Raw genomic sequence first — 15,214 nt, 5'->3', positions numbered from 1 at the left:
GCTGAATCTACACCTTTTACTCTCACCAGCATGGCATGATTTTCTGTAAAACCTGGGTGGGATTCCTAGGAAACCTTGACTACAGGTGATCCACGACTGGACCACACTTCCCAAAGCTCCAGGTCCAGTTCTGTATAGTGTCAATCCAACTGAAATACAAAGGACAGTGAGGCTGGTGGTGACATCATAGATGAGCCCTGGAGCACTTCCTGTGTGTCCTTGGGTGGCTTAAGCAGTGTGCTTGCTGACATAGGTGCTGGCAGAATCTGAACTTCTCACGTCTAGACCATAATCAGAAGGCTGACACCATTGCCCCCGAGTCCTCCCTGCACACCAGAGACTAAGTGAAGGGCACATCGCACAGATTACTGTGACTACACAGTGAGGTGAATACTCCAGCCTACTGTCCACGTTAGCAAACTGAAAATTTCAGAGCTAAGTTTATTTGCCCAAACTCCTGCACAATGGAGCTTGACTGAGACAGGAGGTCTCAGGCAAAAAGCCCCATCCAAATTCTAGCACTGTGTCATACAGATTCAATGCCCCCTTTTTTTTTTTTTTGGTCATTCGCCTAATCTTTCATGCTCATGTCCATCTTTGTGTGTACTTGACCTGCCATCATTTACCCCTACTTAGAACTCTCCTCTTCCAGATAGTCAAACTACTCTCTATATACCCAACCTGCCCCAGTAGCACAGTCTGAGAAACACCCTCTGTACTTTCCTACCTGAAGCAACCTTCCTCCAAGGATACCTCTCCTTGTATTCTCTGCTAAACTGGCACTGCTCTGCTCTGAAACTATATGATACAAGTGTTCATTGCTATCCTTATCACTTGTTCCTTCACTACTAGCTCCTCAAAGGCAGGGTGTGGTCTCTCCCATCCACACCCAAATGTCCAGCACCTGGCCCAAGGCATGTAAGTCATGCTGAGCCACATTTTCCTACTGGATGAATGAATGAATGAATTTCCAATACTTCCTCCCCCTGCCTTCTCTTCTTGGCCTCTTCATTATGCTCATTCCTGCCCATAGTGGGCTCCAGAGTTGGTAGACAATGTACAAGGAGATGCCATAGTGTCACCTGTCATTCAGCTTTCCTTGTGATGTACCACTTGAATGTGTGAAGCAAAGACAGTTTAGCTGAAGGGTGATAGCCACAGCCTCATTACATAACTTAATATATGATCCAGAGAAAATTTTCTCACATCTATTCCTGGTGAAAAGATAGTTAGGGACAAGAGAAGAGAGAATTAATTAATCTGTGGACATACGAAGTTTTGGATTAGACAGCCTGTGTAAAGAATAGCCACACACATGCCTCCTCAGAGATGATGGCACTCTGGAGCGAAGGAAGGGTGGCATGTATCGCAAACCTCGACAGCTGAGTTCACTAATAGAAAGCAGGGGGAAAGGAAAGTATGACGGAAGATGGTCCAAACGTATAGAAGACACAATTATAGTCAAGCCAAACACATATAGGATTAGGGACCAACCATGGGGATGGGATTTAGTGACATAGAATGACTTGTAGCACTATGAAGGTGTGGACTGAAAAAATGAATTATGGTTACATACATTCCATTGTATGCTGGCTGTATTATCATATGCAGTGATAGTAAATACAGACGTACAAATATGGTCCTTAAAAGAAAATAAAAAACAGCCACCTGGATTTGTTTCTAAGTTACAGGGTACCAGTGCTGAACGGAGGACTGAGTCTCTACACAAATATCACCTCAAATGAACCATGGCATAATGACAGTGGGCTCTGAGTTTTGGCTCATCTTTACTTGTGGGGCATAAGTGGATGTTCTCATAATATCAAGAATCTGTGATTCTATGCTAAAAAATTCTCAGTCACGAAAAGGAGCTAAAATAATGGTCAAGACCACCTTGAACATGCACTGGAGAGTCAGGTTAAGACTTTTGAAGCTATGCTGAAGTGATGGACAAGGCATGCATAATTAACTGTTTCAGAAATGACAGGAGTATTGCCAGTGGGGTTTATGCTCTGGTTTAATTTCACGCAAGAGTCTTACTACTGGTTACACACAGCTCTTTTCTCTTACATCCTATGAACCCTTCAGCAGATGGGCAAAGCCAGTGGACTCCTTCTTAGAATGCTATTTTAAGTGCATAGAAGGAAATGCATAGCATTACTTGGTGCCACATTTAGGTCCCTTCCTCCTAAATTCTAGACCCTAAGGCAACCCTGTTATTTCAAAGTTGGAAAACTAGAGGGCCAGAGAGTGAAACGACTTGGGGCATCCAGTTTAACCTAAGAATAGAAGCACTTTCTTGGCAGAAGGAAAGCCACGCTATGATCTAATATAATTAAAGAATGTTGCTCTAAGCCAACTCATACTTTGGATTTAATAAGGATAGTTTAATCTTCCTTTCAATGTTGCTTTAGAACAGCAAGTACTTTCTCCCTTATACCTCTACTTATACAAAGGGTTTGTTTGTTTTACAAGTAATAAACTCTCTAAATTCCATACTTGAGCAATAATCACACCAGGTTAATACGTTTTATAATGCATTCAAAAGCTGGTATGAAAAGCTTACTTCTAATAATATTTTTAAAGCCCTAACTTGTTCTTGCAGTTTATGCCAAAGCTCTACAATACAATTTTGAGTATTGAAATGGAATTTCCTATGGCATGATTTCTTTAGGAAAGAAAAGGAAATCATAGCACAGATATAGACATGAGTAGCTAGCTCTTTGCAAAATAAACAAAGGGCAATTTTAAATTTATTTTTATTTTGGTTTTTCTAGACAGGGTTTCTCTGTGTAGCCCTGGATGTTCTGGAACTCACTCTGTAGACAAGACTGGCTTCAAACTCAGAGATTCACCTGCCTCTGAGTGCTGGGATTAAAGGCATGTACCACTGCCCAGCCAAAGGATAATTTTTTTTTTTTGGTTTTTTTGAGACAGGGTTTCTCTGTGTAACTTTGGAGACTGCCCTAGAACTAGCTCTGTAGACCAGGCTGGACTCGAACTTACAGAGATTCGCCTGCCTCTGCTACCCAGCAGGACAATTCTTCAGATCCTTCTGAAGACACTAGGAAAATCTCTATCCCCAGGCCACAGTGGGATGTTATTGCTTATGTCAAGAAGGTTGATTCAGATAATGGCCTCTCCCATGTGACACCCAAGCCAGTCCTTGGAGCTACCATTCTGAGTTAGGCACTATGGGATGGATGAAAAAGTTAATCCCTTTCTCACACCCTAAGCGCCTCCATCCTCATCTTCCCCACCCACTAGCACTACTTTGGGCCTAGAAGTTCTCAACAAAACTAACTCCTCCATGTGGTGGCAAAAAGAAAGGTGTCCAAGAAACTCCAGGATGACTTACAGAACTCTGTGTGCAGCTGTTTGGGACTTAACTAACAACACGCCCTAGCTGCCTCCCACCAACTGCTTCTGAGCACAACTATCTCCCAGCTTCTTTTCTTATAGGCAAAAAACCAGACAGATTTTTGAAAGTCATGCCCAAGTGACGCATTGTTCTACAGAAAACCTTGTGATGGTGTCTGGCAGCAAGAGGACTTGCTTTGGCCAGGCAGCATTCCTAAGTTATTGGGTCCTTCAACCACCCACTTGAGCTGACTCTGAGCTCCTTCCTGGACTACATCTTAGCTTAAACGTCTTTTCCCATCTCCTTTCACAATCCAAATGTGGCCTGGCACGATTTATAAACAGAATTATAAGGTGTTCACATATAAAGGACAGAAAGAAACACACACACGCACACTCACACACACGCACACATACACACGCGCGCACACACACGCACACACGCACACGCACCCACGCACACACACACACACACACACACACACAATGTGGTTTTCTTTTTCCAGGAACATATGATATACTAACTGTTCTCCAATTAATAAACAAAAAGGGATGTCTGGAAGCAATACACATTGTCACTCAAGGACTGAGTTACAGGCTGCACTGTCATTTACTCTGAGCACGCAGAACACACTGGCTCTCCTGGCATGCACCTATTCTTCCTAGCAGATATCACATGACTATGTCCAACTCATAGACTAGAAGCAACCAAGACTAGAAAAATGGCTTGTACATCAGTAAATTAAAGGTCTGGGATTAGAGCCCAGGGTTTCTACCTTTTAACACCAACTCTTCGTATTCTGGAACTGAGTAACTCTACAGGAGGCATACATTAACAGTGCATACAAACAGAGGCCTTTTAACAATTTGAGTGGATTTGAAGAGGAGCTTTTCATGAAGCTTCAAAGGTAGGAGAGATTGGGATTGGGTAGAGGGCGAAGACTACATGTGTTCATTGACTAGAGATGGGGGCATCAGAAATAAAGACGCCCCAATGGCTGAAACATCACCACATCATGCAATGCCTGCATCTCACTTACTGTGCATGCTACAAGGAGCTTCAATGTACCTCTATGTGAATGATGGCTCCAGCACAATGCTATAGTCTCCATGTAACTAGCAACACAGATGCATGGATGTAATTCAGGGAGATGATGGAAGGCCCCGAGAAACTGAGTTTCCCTTTCCGGGATGGGTTAGATCATGGCAGAAAGTTAGAATGAGCCCAAGGAATCTGAGCCCATGGGCCTTAACCTGTGGGACCCAAAATCTTCCACAGATTATTTCCTTTCTTTGGAGAGGAAAAAGAAAGAAGGAAAGAAAAATAATTTACCATCTTCTTTTCATCTTGGAAAGCAGTTGATTTCTCTAATACAATATAAAGTTGACGTGCAAGGAAGATGGACGGGTGTGAGCAAGGCCTGGAATTACTGGGAGACTCGCAGTAATTTAGTAATAAGAACACAGGGCTAGAGTAGGGTGGCAGAAATAGAAAAGAAACAATAAATACAGGCTCCATTGTTGAGGGAAAGCCCAAGTGTTTGGTCACTGACTGGAGTAAGAAAAATCTCCAAAATCAACCCTGAGTGGCCATAGATGTGGCAGCCCCGTGGGAAAATGGGGAAGTGAAGGCGGACCATGGTGTAAGAGGAAGAAGAATTCAGCCATGGCCTTTCCCTGCTCAGCTGATAGTGTAATGTTGAAGTAGAAAAAGTCTCACAAGGACCAGGAAGCCATGAGTGACCAGAGATCTGGAGATAAGCGAGAACCACTGACCTCAGGGAGATCATTAGTATCTGAGAAAACAACACAAAAGCGTTTACAGTGCGCTAGCCAAGAACATCTTTTAGTTTTCTAGCCAAAGGAATCAAAGCCACAATGTATTAATGAAATGACCTCACCTTCGTTTATAGAAATGGATAGAATGAAAGCTAGTCATACATATTGATAACTAAATGCTTTGATTATTTCTTAAAATGTCTCTCAAACCAAAAGGTTAAATTCGAGATCCTTGACCTTTTGAAATACATTTTTCCATATCACATCTATTCTCTTTTACTCCATGGATTATATATTATGGTGGCTCCCTGCTGCAGCACTTTAGCCAAGATGGGACTACATTTCCCAGAATCCCCTTCCCATGCAGTCCTGAATGATAGTTTTCAGAAAGACGAATCTGTATGAGTTTAGAAGTCCAAAGACCCCAAGCCAGGCTTGCTGGTTAGTGTAAGGCCCTCAATATCACTGTAGCTTGACCACTGGATCCCCTTACAGGTAGTAGGAATCAGAACATTTGGCCAGATCTGCTTTTAGAATTTCTCCAAGGTCAAGGCCAAGCACTGGAGAAACACCATTTCTCTGGCCAGTGTCCTCAGAGCTGATGTGGGAAGACATGGGAGCAGGCTGCAGTTCTCTCCCACACATTCCTATTCTGTTAGGGCAGGTTCAGGTGAGTTTGCTTCTGCCAATCTAACTTACACTTCTCGATATTCCAGGCCATGATTAAATACAGAGGCCACAGGCTTCCAAAGATGTCTCTAGCAGCTTCTGTCTGGGGCCCTGATTGCCAAGGCTTTTCCTTTTCCTCTCCCTAACCTTTGCTTCTTCAGCTTCTCCCAGTTGTGTGACGTCTGATCCCCATAAGACATTCATTACAGGCTGGGGAGATGCTCAGTGGATAAGGCATCTACAATCCCAGTGTTCATATGATAAGATGCAAGGTGGAGCAAGAAGACAATTCCCAGATGCTCATGGATCAGATATCTTGCAATATGCAACCACAAAAATAACCAAGAGATTCTGTTTCAAGCAAAATAGAAGGTGAGGCTGCCATCTAAGGCTGTCCTCTAACCTCTGCATGCATGCTGGACCAGCCTCACACACAAGAATGAAAGAGCACATGTGAATACATGCACACACATTACACACACACACACACACACACACACACACAAACACAAACACACAGTGGTAGGGTGTAATAAAAAAAATCCCCATCTGTTTATCACTCAGAGTGATGACACGCTACTGCAATTACTTACATGGCCATGGATAACCCAGGCCCTTCTCTGCCTGACATTCCCTTAATTGGCTGTACTGTGTATGCTTTGATTATTCTGAAGGGATCACTACTTACTAGTAAAGGATAGTGACACTGTTAAATGCATCTCGGTATTTAAACAGTCACATGACAAAGGAAGAGCCAATATTAAAGCATAACCTAATATAAGATCAATATTAATACATAACCTAATGTAAGATTTGGGGAAGCTGTAGGCTCCCAGAGCCTGACCCGGGGCATAGCCACAGCACCTAGAACTACACAGCTCCAGAGTTAAGAAGAGATAGATAGATAGATAGATAGATAGATAGATAGATAGATAGATAGGGAAAGAAAGAAAGATCTAAAGAAAGAGAAAAAAGGAAGGAAGGAAGGAAGGAAGGAAAGAAAGAAAGAAAGAAAGAAAGAAAGAAAGAAAGAAAGGAAGAAAGAAAGGTCTAGCTTCTTTAATCTTTTGTTGTTTTGGTCTTTTTTTTTTTTTAATCAGCTGAACTTGAATTCTAACTGATGCACTTCAATGTTTTCTTAAGTTCAGTTATCAAAGTAAATGTGTATCAAAGACATTTTTAAAAGAAAAATCATTATTCTCCTTTTTTCTGGCATAAATTGCCTTAGAAAAAGCACACATTTACCTACCTATAGCAGAAATTCAGAAGAGAGAGATTATGTCCCTTGGGGGCAGGGGTGGATGGTGTTACAGTGGCTGCATTACCGGCCCAATGAAAGGATGATATACTATTTTTATTTGCTCTTATTTCTAATGTCTCTTCAAGGAGAGGACTGGGCTAAAAATAACTGACTTCTGTGTCTGAGTTTGGAGAGTACCCTAAATGCATATGATAAGAGCTTGCTTCTAGCCTATGGCACTATGAGGAAGTAGACCCTCTTAGGAGGCAGGGCCTATTGGAAGGAAAGCCATTAAGCCTTAGTGTGTGCCCTTGAAGGAGATCTTAGGATCCTTGCTTCCTCCCTTTTTTCTCTTTGTGTCAACGAAGGTTGTATGCTGTCTGCCCTGTCAGCCACTGCCTCACCATTGGCTCAAAGGCCAAAGGGACACAAGATCATAGACGGAAAACTCAGACACCATGAGGCAAAAAGAATATTCAACTGATTCTAATGCAATGAGATGGCAAGCGGCATGCTGGAGTAGACAATGGGCTGCATTCAAAATGTCCCAAAATCTACTGAGGGGTGGCATGGTATTAACAGACTGTGATGGGAAATAGGCTTGTCCATGTCCTGAGTGGCTTGGGTCCCTGATCTTTGCCTAGGGGCAGCAGGGAAATGAAGAAAAGACACACAGAGTCACATGCCCAATGAATCTGGGACCAGAGATGGGCAGGGATTCTCTAACCACTGGCGACCTGGAACCTGGGGTGTTTACTATGTACACTATGGTGCAAGATAGCTCGTCTCTGCAGGGGTCTCTGCAGGTGAGCATTCTCAGGCTGTAAACAGCTGGGAGGAGGAAGCTGCAGTTGCTAGGCATGGCACACACAGTTCATAAACATGCACGCATACCCAGACTTCCAGAGGAAAGCTTTGCCTGGCCCATATGGGGAATGGCTTTGCCAATTTACCATGGGCCATTGGTATCTGAGCCCTGGACAGGCCTTACTCATGTCAAAATACACATTCACTCAGGACTTCCTCCACTCCCTACTTAGGTTGATTCCAGAAGTTCAAGATCAATGGCTCTCTTACGATTATTTTGTAACCACAATAGCAACTCTTTCAACTGAAGAGGGTCTCCAAGTTAAAACCACAAGGGCATATCTATTTTAGGCCCCCCCCCCCGCCCCCAGATTCTAAGGTAAACCTTGATATTTCACAGAATTAAATGAAAAAAAAAGTAACTACATAAAAGAAACATTTTTAGTTCCACAATGAACATAGAGAACAAAAGATTTTTGGCAAAGAAAGCCAGTAGATTGATCACCATGTAAATGTTTATCAGATGAACAACTCTTACTGTACTTGCTTATATAGAACAGTATTACAAACAAGGTCAGGCTGTTCTTTAGTATATGATAACACCCATACCTTATTCTTCTGTAGACTATGAATCCTTTCTTCAAATAAAAATGTACAAATGATGGTTTACCAGCTGTCATTAGTTTAAAGACCCAAAGCAGTCCCAGAAGTATACCATGGGTGAACAACTGTCTGAAAACAAGCTTATTATGTCTTAATGATCAGGATCAAGAATGAGACAGACTAATCAGAGGCTAGGGCATAGTACTATTTACTCTATCAGCCCCTTCACAGCATATATGGGAAATCTACCTATCTATGGTGCTACCCAGCCTAGTTACAGCTTCTTAGTCCTGAGTTGTCACAGCTGACTGGGCTCGGTGCAGGGCCCTCCAGATCCCCTCCTTCCTACCTGTCTATAATTTGAAAGAAAATCATTATCTAGAAACTGGCATTTTAGAAGAAGGTATAAAACTTGAATAATAAGGTGGTAGGGTTAAGGCAGGAGAGGCTATAGAAGCATGTTCAAGAGCGTTGATGAACTGAGATCAAGTGGGCCACCTCTGCAAACTGATGATAAGAGGGTCAACACCGGGAATGTACCATAGGTTAGTCAACTAGTCTCTTGGAAGATGAGAACAAGGTCTGATCTGTCCATGACAGCATGGCTCCTGGTCAGTAAAAATCAAGTCCCCTAATAGATACCATCTGAATACATAGATACTGAGTTAGCACTGGATGGCTAGAGCATGCCTTCTTTCTAGAAATTTCTCCACATGGTGCCAGAGACCAATATTTCTCCACAGAATCCCTTCTTCAACGGGAAGCCTCTGTGTGCCTCTTGGTCTGGCACTGTCAAGAGTTCCCTTTATTAGAGAAGATTTATCACCTTGATCCTTATAGTTTCAAAATTAATGCTACTAACTGGCGGAATTTTAGAGGGTGGAAAGAGGGAGGAAAAAGAGAGGAAGGCAAAGAGAGAGGTGGGAGTTGGAGGATGAGAGAATCCAAGATGGGACTGTTTGAGGAACACTACCCTGCTTCAAAGCATTTCCCCCAAGTGACGTACAAAAGATCCTTCACAACCCCCTACAAAAAGGTTGAGACTTTTTGTGAGGCAAAAGACTACAGAACAGAAATGAACCATCTTAGCAAGTCTGTCTCTGAGTTTGAACAATCCAAATCTAGAAAACAAAAGAACGTTAGGCCCCTGTAAGTTAGCCACTTGCTTTGTGTTTCTTGCATGGGACAAACCACACTTTCGTTCTTCCATTTAGTGAAAGAGCATGAAATTCCCCAGGAAATTGCTCTAGTCATTAAAATCTACTCAAAGAAATTAGAACTTCTTCCTCCCATCTAATGATTTGCTTCTTATTAATTACCCTGGAATGCACCAATCATTGTGTCTTTCAGAAAATTCAGACACTTAATTGTTTTTCCTTTCACCCATAAAGAGATTCATGAATGCAATGCAACCTCAATAAAGTTGCACTCATAAAACAGTGTAATACCTTTGAGCAATGAATCCCTTTTCAGAGGTGGGCGGATCTTTGTCAGTTCAAGGCCAGCCTGGTCTACAAAGAAAGTTTCAGGGCAGTCTCCAAAGAAGAAAAGAAATTACTTACTGGGTCCTAGACCAATTGAAAAAGCAGCAACATAAACCAGCAAGCTGGCCAAGGACAGCCATTTGTAAGCAGCTGGGACAACTGCAGGGTCTGTGATTATCTGGTGTTCGGTTTGGCTCAGTCCAGCATTTGGTAAAGATGTGATGGTCAACTCCCCTTTCTGCTCCATGCCGTTTCCCATGGGTACAAACGAGCCCCTGCTGTGGGGAGTGACTCCTTTAACATGTTCCCTGAGACTGCTGTTGCTAGTTGACAGGTTCCCTATTGCATAGAACACAGGTTCCTCCAGGGACTGGTTAAGAGGACTATGGCTTCTGCAGATATTGGTGAAATTCATGTTGATGTTGAGATTCACAATGCCCATCGTCAACAGTGAGGCAGCCATCACAGAGGAGCCAATGCAGAGGAAGGTTTTGCTACCAACCTGGTCCACAAGGAGGGTTGCTGGGATGGTGCTAACCACCTTGACCACTCCAACCCCAGTGGAGGCGAGACTAGCTGCCTCGTTGCTTTGGAAGCCAACAGACTTCAAGACAGTTGATGCATAGAATAGTATGTTTGGCTGGCCAGTGGTTTGTACAAAAAATACCAGCGTCAGGCCTATCATGATTCGCGTCCTCATATTGTCCTTGGAGCGAAACAGGTCCCAGAAACTATACTGATACTCGTCTTTCAAGGAAGATTTGATCAAAGTGAGCTCTTCCGTGTCTGAGATCACTCTTAACTTCCTGAGAACTTTGCCAGCAGCCTCCTCCTGTCCTTTCATCACCAGGAACCGGGGACTGGGAGGAAGAAAGTACATTGCAATTGCTTGCAGAAGCCCCAAGGGAATCACAAAACCAAACATATACTTCCAACCATTGGAGACATTGGCAAATGCATAATTTGAAATATAGGCAAAAAGGATACCGATGACAATCATCAGCTCATTCAGTGACACAAGAAGGCCTCTTCTGTGCTGGGGAGCAATCTCTGCAATGTACACACAAGTGGCAATGGAGGACAAGGAAATGGAAACCCCTACAGCGATGCGTCCCATGATGAGAACTGTGTAGGATAAACTCATTATCAAGACCAAGCTTCCGAGTCCTAGGAGGCAGGATGACAGCATGATGGTGAGCCTTCTTCCGTACCTGTCTATCAGCACACCTCCCGTAAGAGAGGCCAGGAAAGCCCCAATGAGGAGGGAGCTCACAACCATTTCCTGCTCGTGGCAGGTCAGGGCTAATAGGGCCCTGATCTGAAGGAGGGCTCCAGAGATGAGTCCAAGTTCATAGCCCACCAGGAGGCCGCTGACGGCTGCAGTGACAGACGTCAGGAAGGTAAACATGCTGCAACCTGCAAGCAGAAAAGGGAAACTATGATGTCAGCTCAGAGAGGTTATTCCAAACATGCCATATCCGAATGGAGACTTACCTTTGGGTAAGACTTTCAAAATGTTGACTTTAGGCATGTATACACACAACCATGGTAAAGTAATACACTATGGTAAAATAATACACTAGTCCAAAAAATGATAATTAACAACAGAAGGAAAAATTATTTTTTCTTTGTTGTTTAGGAGGGGAGTCACAGAGGTGTTTATGAAATCTGGCTCCCTGCTGGCCAGGATGTTGGTGATGTTTTTACTCAAGAGCAAGATAAGCAGCTGGCGGATGATAAAGACTAAACAAAAAGGTTACCAGCTAGTGTGGGCCTTCGGCATTGGATTAGATGTCCTGATAGCCTGGTTGTCGAAGCCCAACCCAGTTCTCTAAAGACAAACCTTTCAGGGCAGACAGGAGGGAAGGGGCCTCTAGAAGGAGGTGTAGGTTTGTGGCTGTGTGGAGCCACACAGAAACCAGCCCCTGAGTCTCTTCATCCCTCAGTGACACCGTCAGACTGTACTTGGCCTTGGCCAGTGCCCATAGGAGTCTTTAAACAAAAAACAGGGGTGAGAGTGGGAGGTATATGGATGCTTGAATGAAGTCAAGGTTGTGTTAGAAATAGGAAGGTACAAATGGATGCAGGGCAAGCAGCCTACAATGCCTGCTACTCACGAGAGGAAGAAGAAAGGAGGAATGTAACAGAGGGGATCAAAGCGAAATTGGAATTCTTTTTAATGTAAAACATAAGGGAAAGGGGGGGAAAGTGAACAGTTATTGCTTTTCAGTAATGGATATACAGATATATGCATGCATACATGTGCGCGCGCGCGCACACACACACACACACACACACACACACACACACACACACACACACCTTTGCAATGTTGACAAGACCAAAAGAGAACAAACAAGAATGGGTAGCAGGGCTTGTATATAGTGACAGCCGTTTCTAAGACAGGACAGGGAAGCTCTTGTCATGTCTCAGGTACAGTAAGAGGGACAATATACAGTGTGTGTGGCCTGCCAGTAGGGAAAGGCAGAGAGTTTAGATAGTTACAGAGGAGCCCTGTGTGTAGGGTAGAATTCATGGGGGACACCTTTCATTGTTGTTCCAAGGATAATGGCTACACACCCACTGAGTAAGTAAAAAAGCATGCGTATCACATCTTTCTTGTTTTGGGAGGTGCTAATGCTTCCGTAGGGAGACTAGGTCTCCAAGGACCAAGACTGGCCACTGGTCCCAAGGACATCATAGACAAGAGATGATGTTAGCTCAGGTTTGAATGCTCAGATAGAACTGGAGACAAGTAAACAAATACAAGACTTCCTGTCAAGCCAAATAAGCGCCCACGGCTGTAACTTCTCATAAACTGGAGGTTGACTAAGCAAGCGGGTTGGTACCTCAAATGTTGCTTTGGTTAAACAGTTCAAGTGGGTACTTCTACAATACTCAATGTACATATGCATATTTATATAGACTGCCTGGTGCCACATACCCTTCTAGGAAAGGCCAGGAACAGAACTGTTTGTGTGTAGCAACAAGAGTCATGAACATCAGAAGCTTCACTTTGGACTTACTAAAACGTTTTTTTTTTTTTTTTTTTTTTTTTTTTTTTCATTTCCCCTGTAAGATACAAATGTCCAAGAGGGAAACTGAGTATCAGTAGATCTGAGGCACCTGAGACAGATTAGCAACTGTGGTGTTTAAACCCTCGGGAATAAGTGAGAGTTTAGGAAGACAGAGTGCAGGAAAAGAAGCAGGGCTAGACTGGGCCCTTGAGACCTCCAATACAAGGGCTAGGAGCAAATATGGAAAACTGATAAAACTGGGCAGGACAGGCTGGCAAAGTGCATGGGCACAGCTATCTTAGGCTGATAGGGTAAGGCCATTTAACCCTGCCTGGTTTTAGAAGTGAGCCGGGTGCCATTTAAGAAAGTTATTCCACCTGGGCATGGTGTTGCATGCCTTTAATCCCAGCACTGGGGAGGCTAAGGCAGGCAGATTTCTGTGAGTTCAAGGCCAACCTGGCCTACTTAGTTAGGGCTCCATAGAGGGACCCTATCTCAAACAAACAAAACAAAACAAAAACAAAAATAAGTAAACAAACAAAAAAAAGCTATTCCGCTTTCCTGATGTAAATAAGTCAAATTAAGCTGATCTGGTCACATCACATCACAGACAGCCCGGGTATTTAGTGGCGTATGTGAAGGGGACAATTAAAATAAGTAAATTGAGGCTGGTGGTGTAAGCCAGTTGGTAGCATGCTTGCCTAGCATGCTCACAGTGGATAGTTCACTTCCCAGAACTCCATAAATAAAAACCAATCTTGGTGCACATGCCTATAACCTTAGCACTCTGGAGGTGTAGGCAAGGTGATAAGAGCATCCTTGACTACAGAGAGAATTCAAGGTCTTCCTGGGCTACCAAAGGTTATGTCCATAAATAAATAAACAAAACCATGAATAAGGTATTTGAGAGAATAGTAAAATAAATAAGGCTGACTTGTAAAGATTAAACCATTAGATTAAAACTGAGTCAGCAATTCACTTAGCAAGAAAATAACTCTGAAGCCCCATTACACAGCAGGCACATTTCTCAGTGCCAAAATACATACAAATATGCGTACAGAGAGAGTACATGAAATAAAACAAATATGGTCTTGGCCTTCAAGAAGTTTAACCACCTGGAGACACTTCTCTAATTTATTATGTTTGTTTTGTTTTCGTATATACTTAGTCTCCTACAGATCCACCCTTGCCTTCGGTTTGCACACACACCCTTCCCCCAGATGGTTTAAACATTCCCACCAGCAAACTCCTCTACTGCAAAGAGAATTAAGTGAAATCCTCATAACTGGATAGGTACTGTGTGTGTGTGTGTGTGTGTGTGTGTGTGTGTGTGTGCGCGCGTGTGTGTGCGCGTGCGCGTGCACACGCCCAGGCTTGTGTGGCAAGTGCTTTTACCTGTGGAGCTATCTTGCCAGCCTAAGCACATTGTATTACCTGTACTTCCTTTTGAACATTACTCACTTGAGCTATGCTTGCTCTATGGACTTGTGCATGCATGTGTTTGTCAATTGGTAACTGGCCTTTAATGTTCAGATTTGATGCGACTGGTAACTCTCGAGAATGAACCTTGGAGGTAGACTGTGTTACAAAGGTACCCAGGGACAAGTTGAGGATGTAGTGAAACTGACAGCTGAAACAGCTTAGGGAACAGGCTGTCTCTGCCACCTTGCCTCTCTTTTCCTCTTGGTAGACGGGAAAGACTGTTTTCCTACACAGGGGACTTGTGGTGGCCTCAAGTCCCCCCCTCTTCTGCTCTATTGTTCTGCCTTGCAGAGATCTTCAGGGGTGGACAGGGTGGTAGCTTTGTGTGGCTTGGTCTGGGAAGAACTACTCCTTCCAAAAGAGGGGCCTGGCTCCTGCTGTAGCTTTCTGAACTTAGAAGATTTGCCTCTTTCCTAGCCAGGGCACAGAACACTGACAAATGGGAATATGTGTGAAGGGTCTGGAAGCCATCCCGGTTTGTGAATGTCCTTGAGACCTGGAACAGAGTATAATTGTTCAGAGAAGAATGACAGCATTTCTCTATGAATGGTTGAAACATTTTACTTTAACCTGTGTACATCACAGCATATTATTCTCTCGGTATCTATCTTTCTATTTTATCTATCTCTGGCTCATTTGCCATTAAAAGGATAAAACCTTGCAGTAGGATATTCTATGACCTCAGAGACAGCTTACCAACAGTGGTAAGAATTAGGGACTTAGTTGCTTAAAATATGAATTGTGCCCCTTGTGTTCTTTGAGGAGCACATCCC

The 15,214-nt window shown here is 43.4% G+C and overlaps 1 protein-coding gene across 1 annotated transcript in view; it reads right to left on the bottom strand.

Annotated features, from left to right (window-relative positions):
- Window positions 1-15,214, bottom strand: part of Slc2a12 (solute carrier family 2 member 12) — a 49,530-nt gene that overhangs the window by 20,320 nt on the left and 13,996 nt on the right. The window contains exon 2 of the mRNA XM_051175305.1: window positions 10,021-11,358. Within this exon, the coding sequence (XP_051031262.1) occupies window positions 10,021-11,358 (1,338 nt within the window). The remainder of the gene's footprint in view (window positions 1-10,020; window positions 11,359-15,214) is intronic.

Source organism: Phodopus roborovskii, unplaced genomic scaffold, assembly GCF_943737965.1.
Source record: "Phodopus roborovskii unplaced genomic scaffold, PHOROB, whole genome shotgun sequence".
NCBI lineage: Eukaryota > Metazoa > Chordata > Mammalia > Rodentia > Cricetidae > Phodopus > Phodopus roborovskii.
This window is presented reverse-complemented; position numbering and strand designations above follow the sequence as displayed.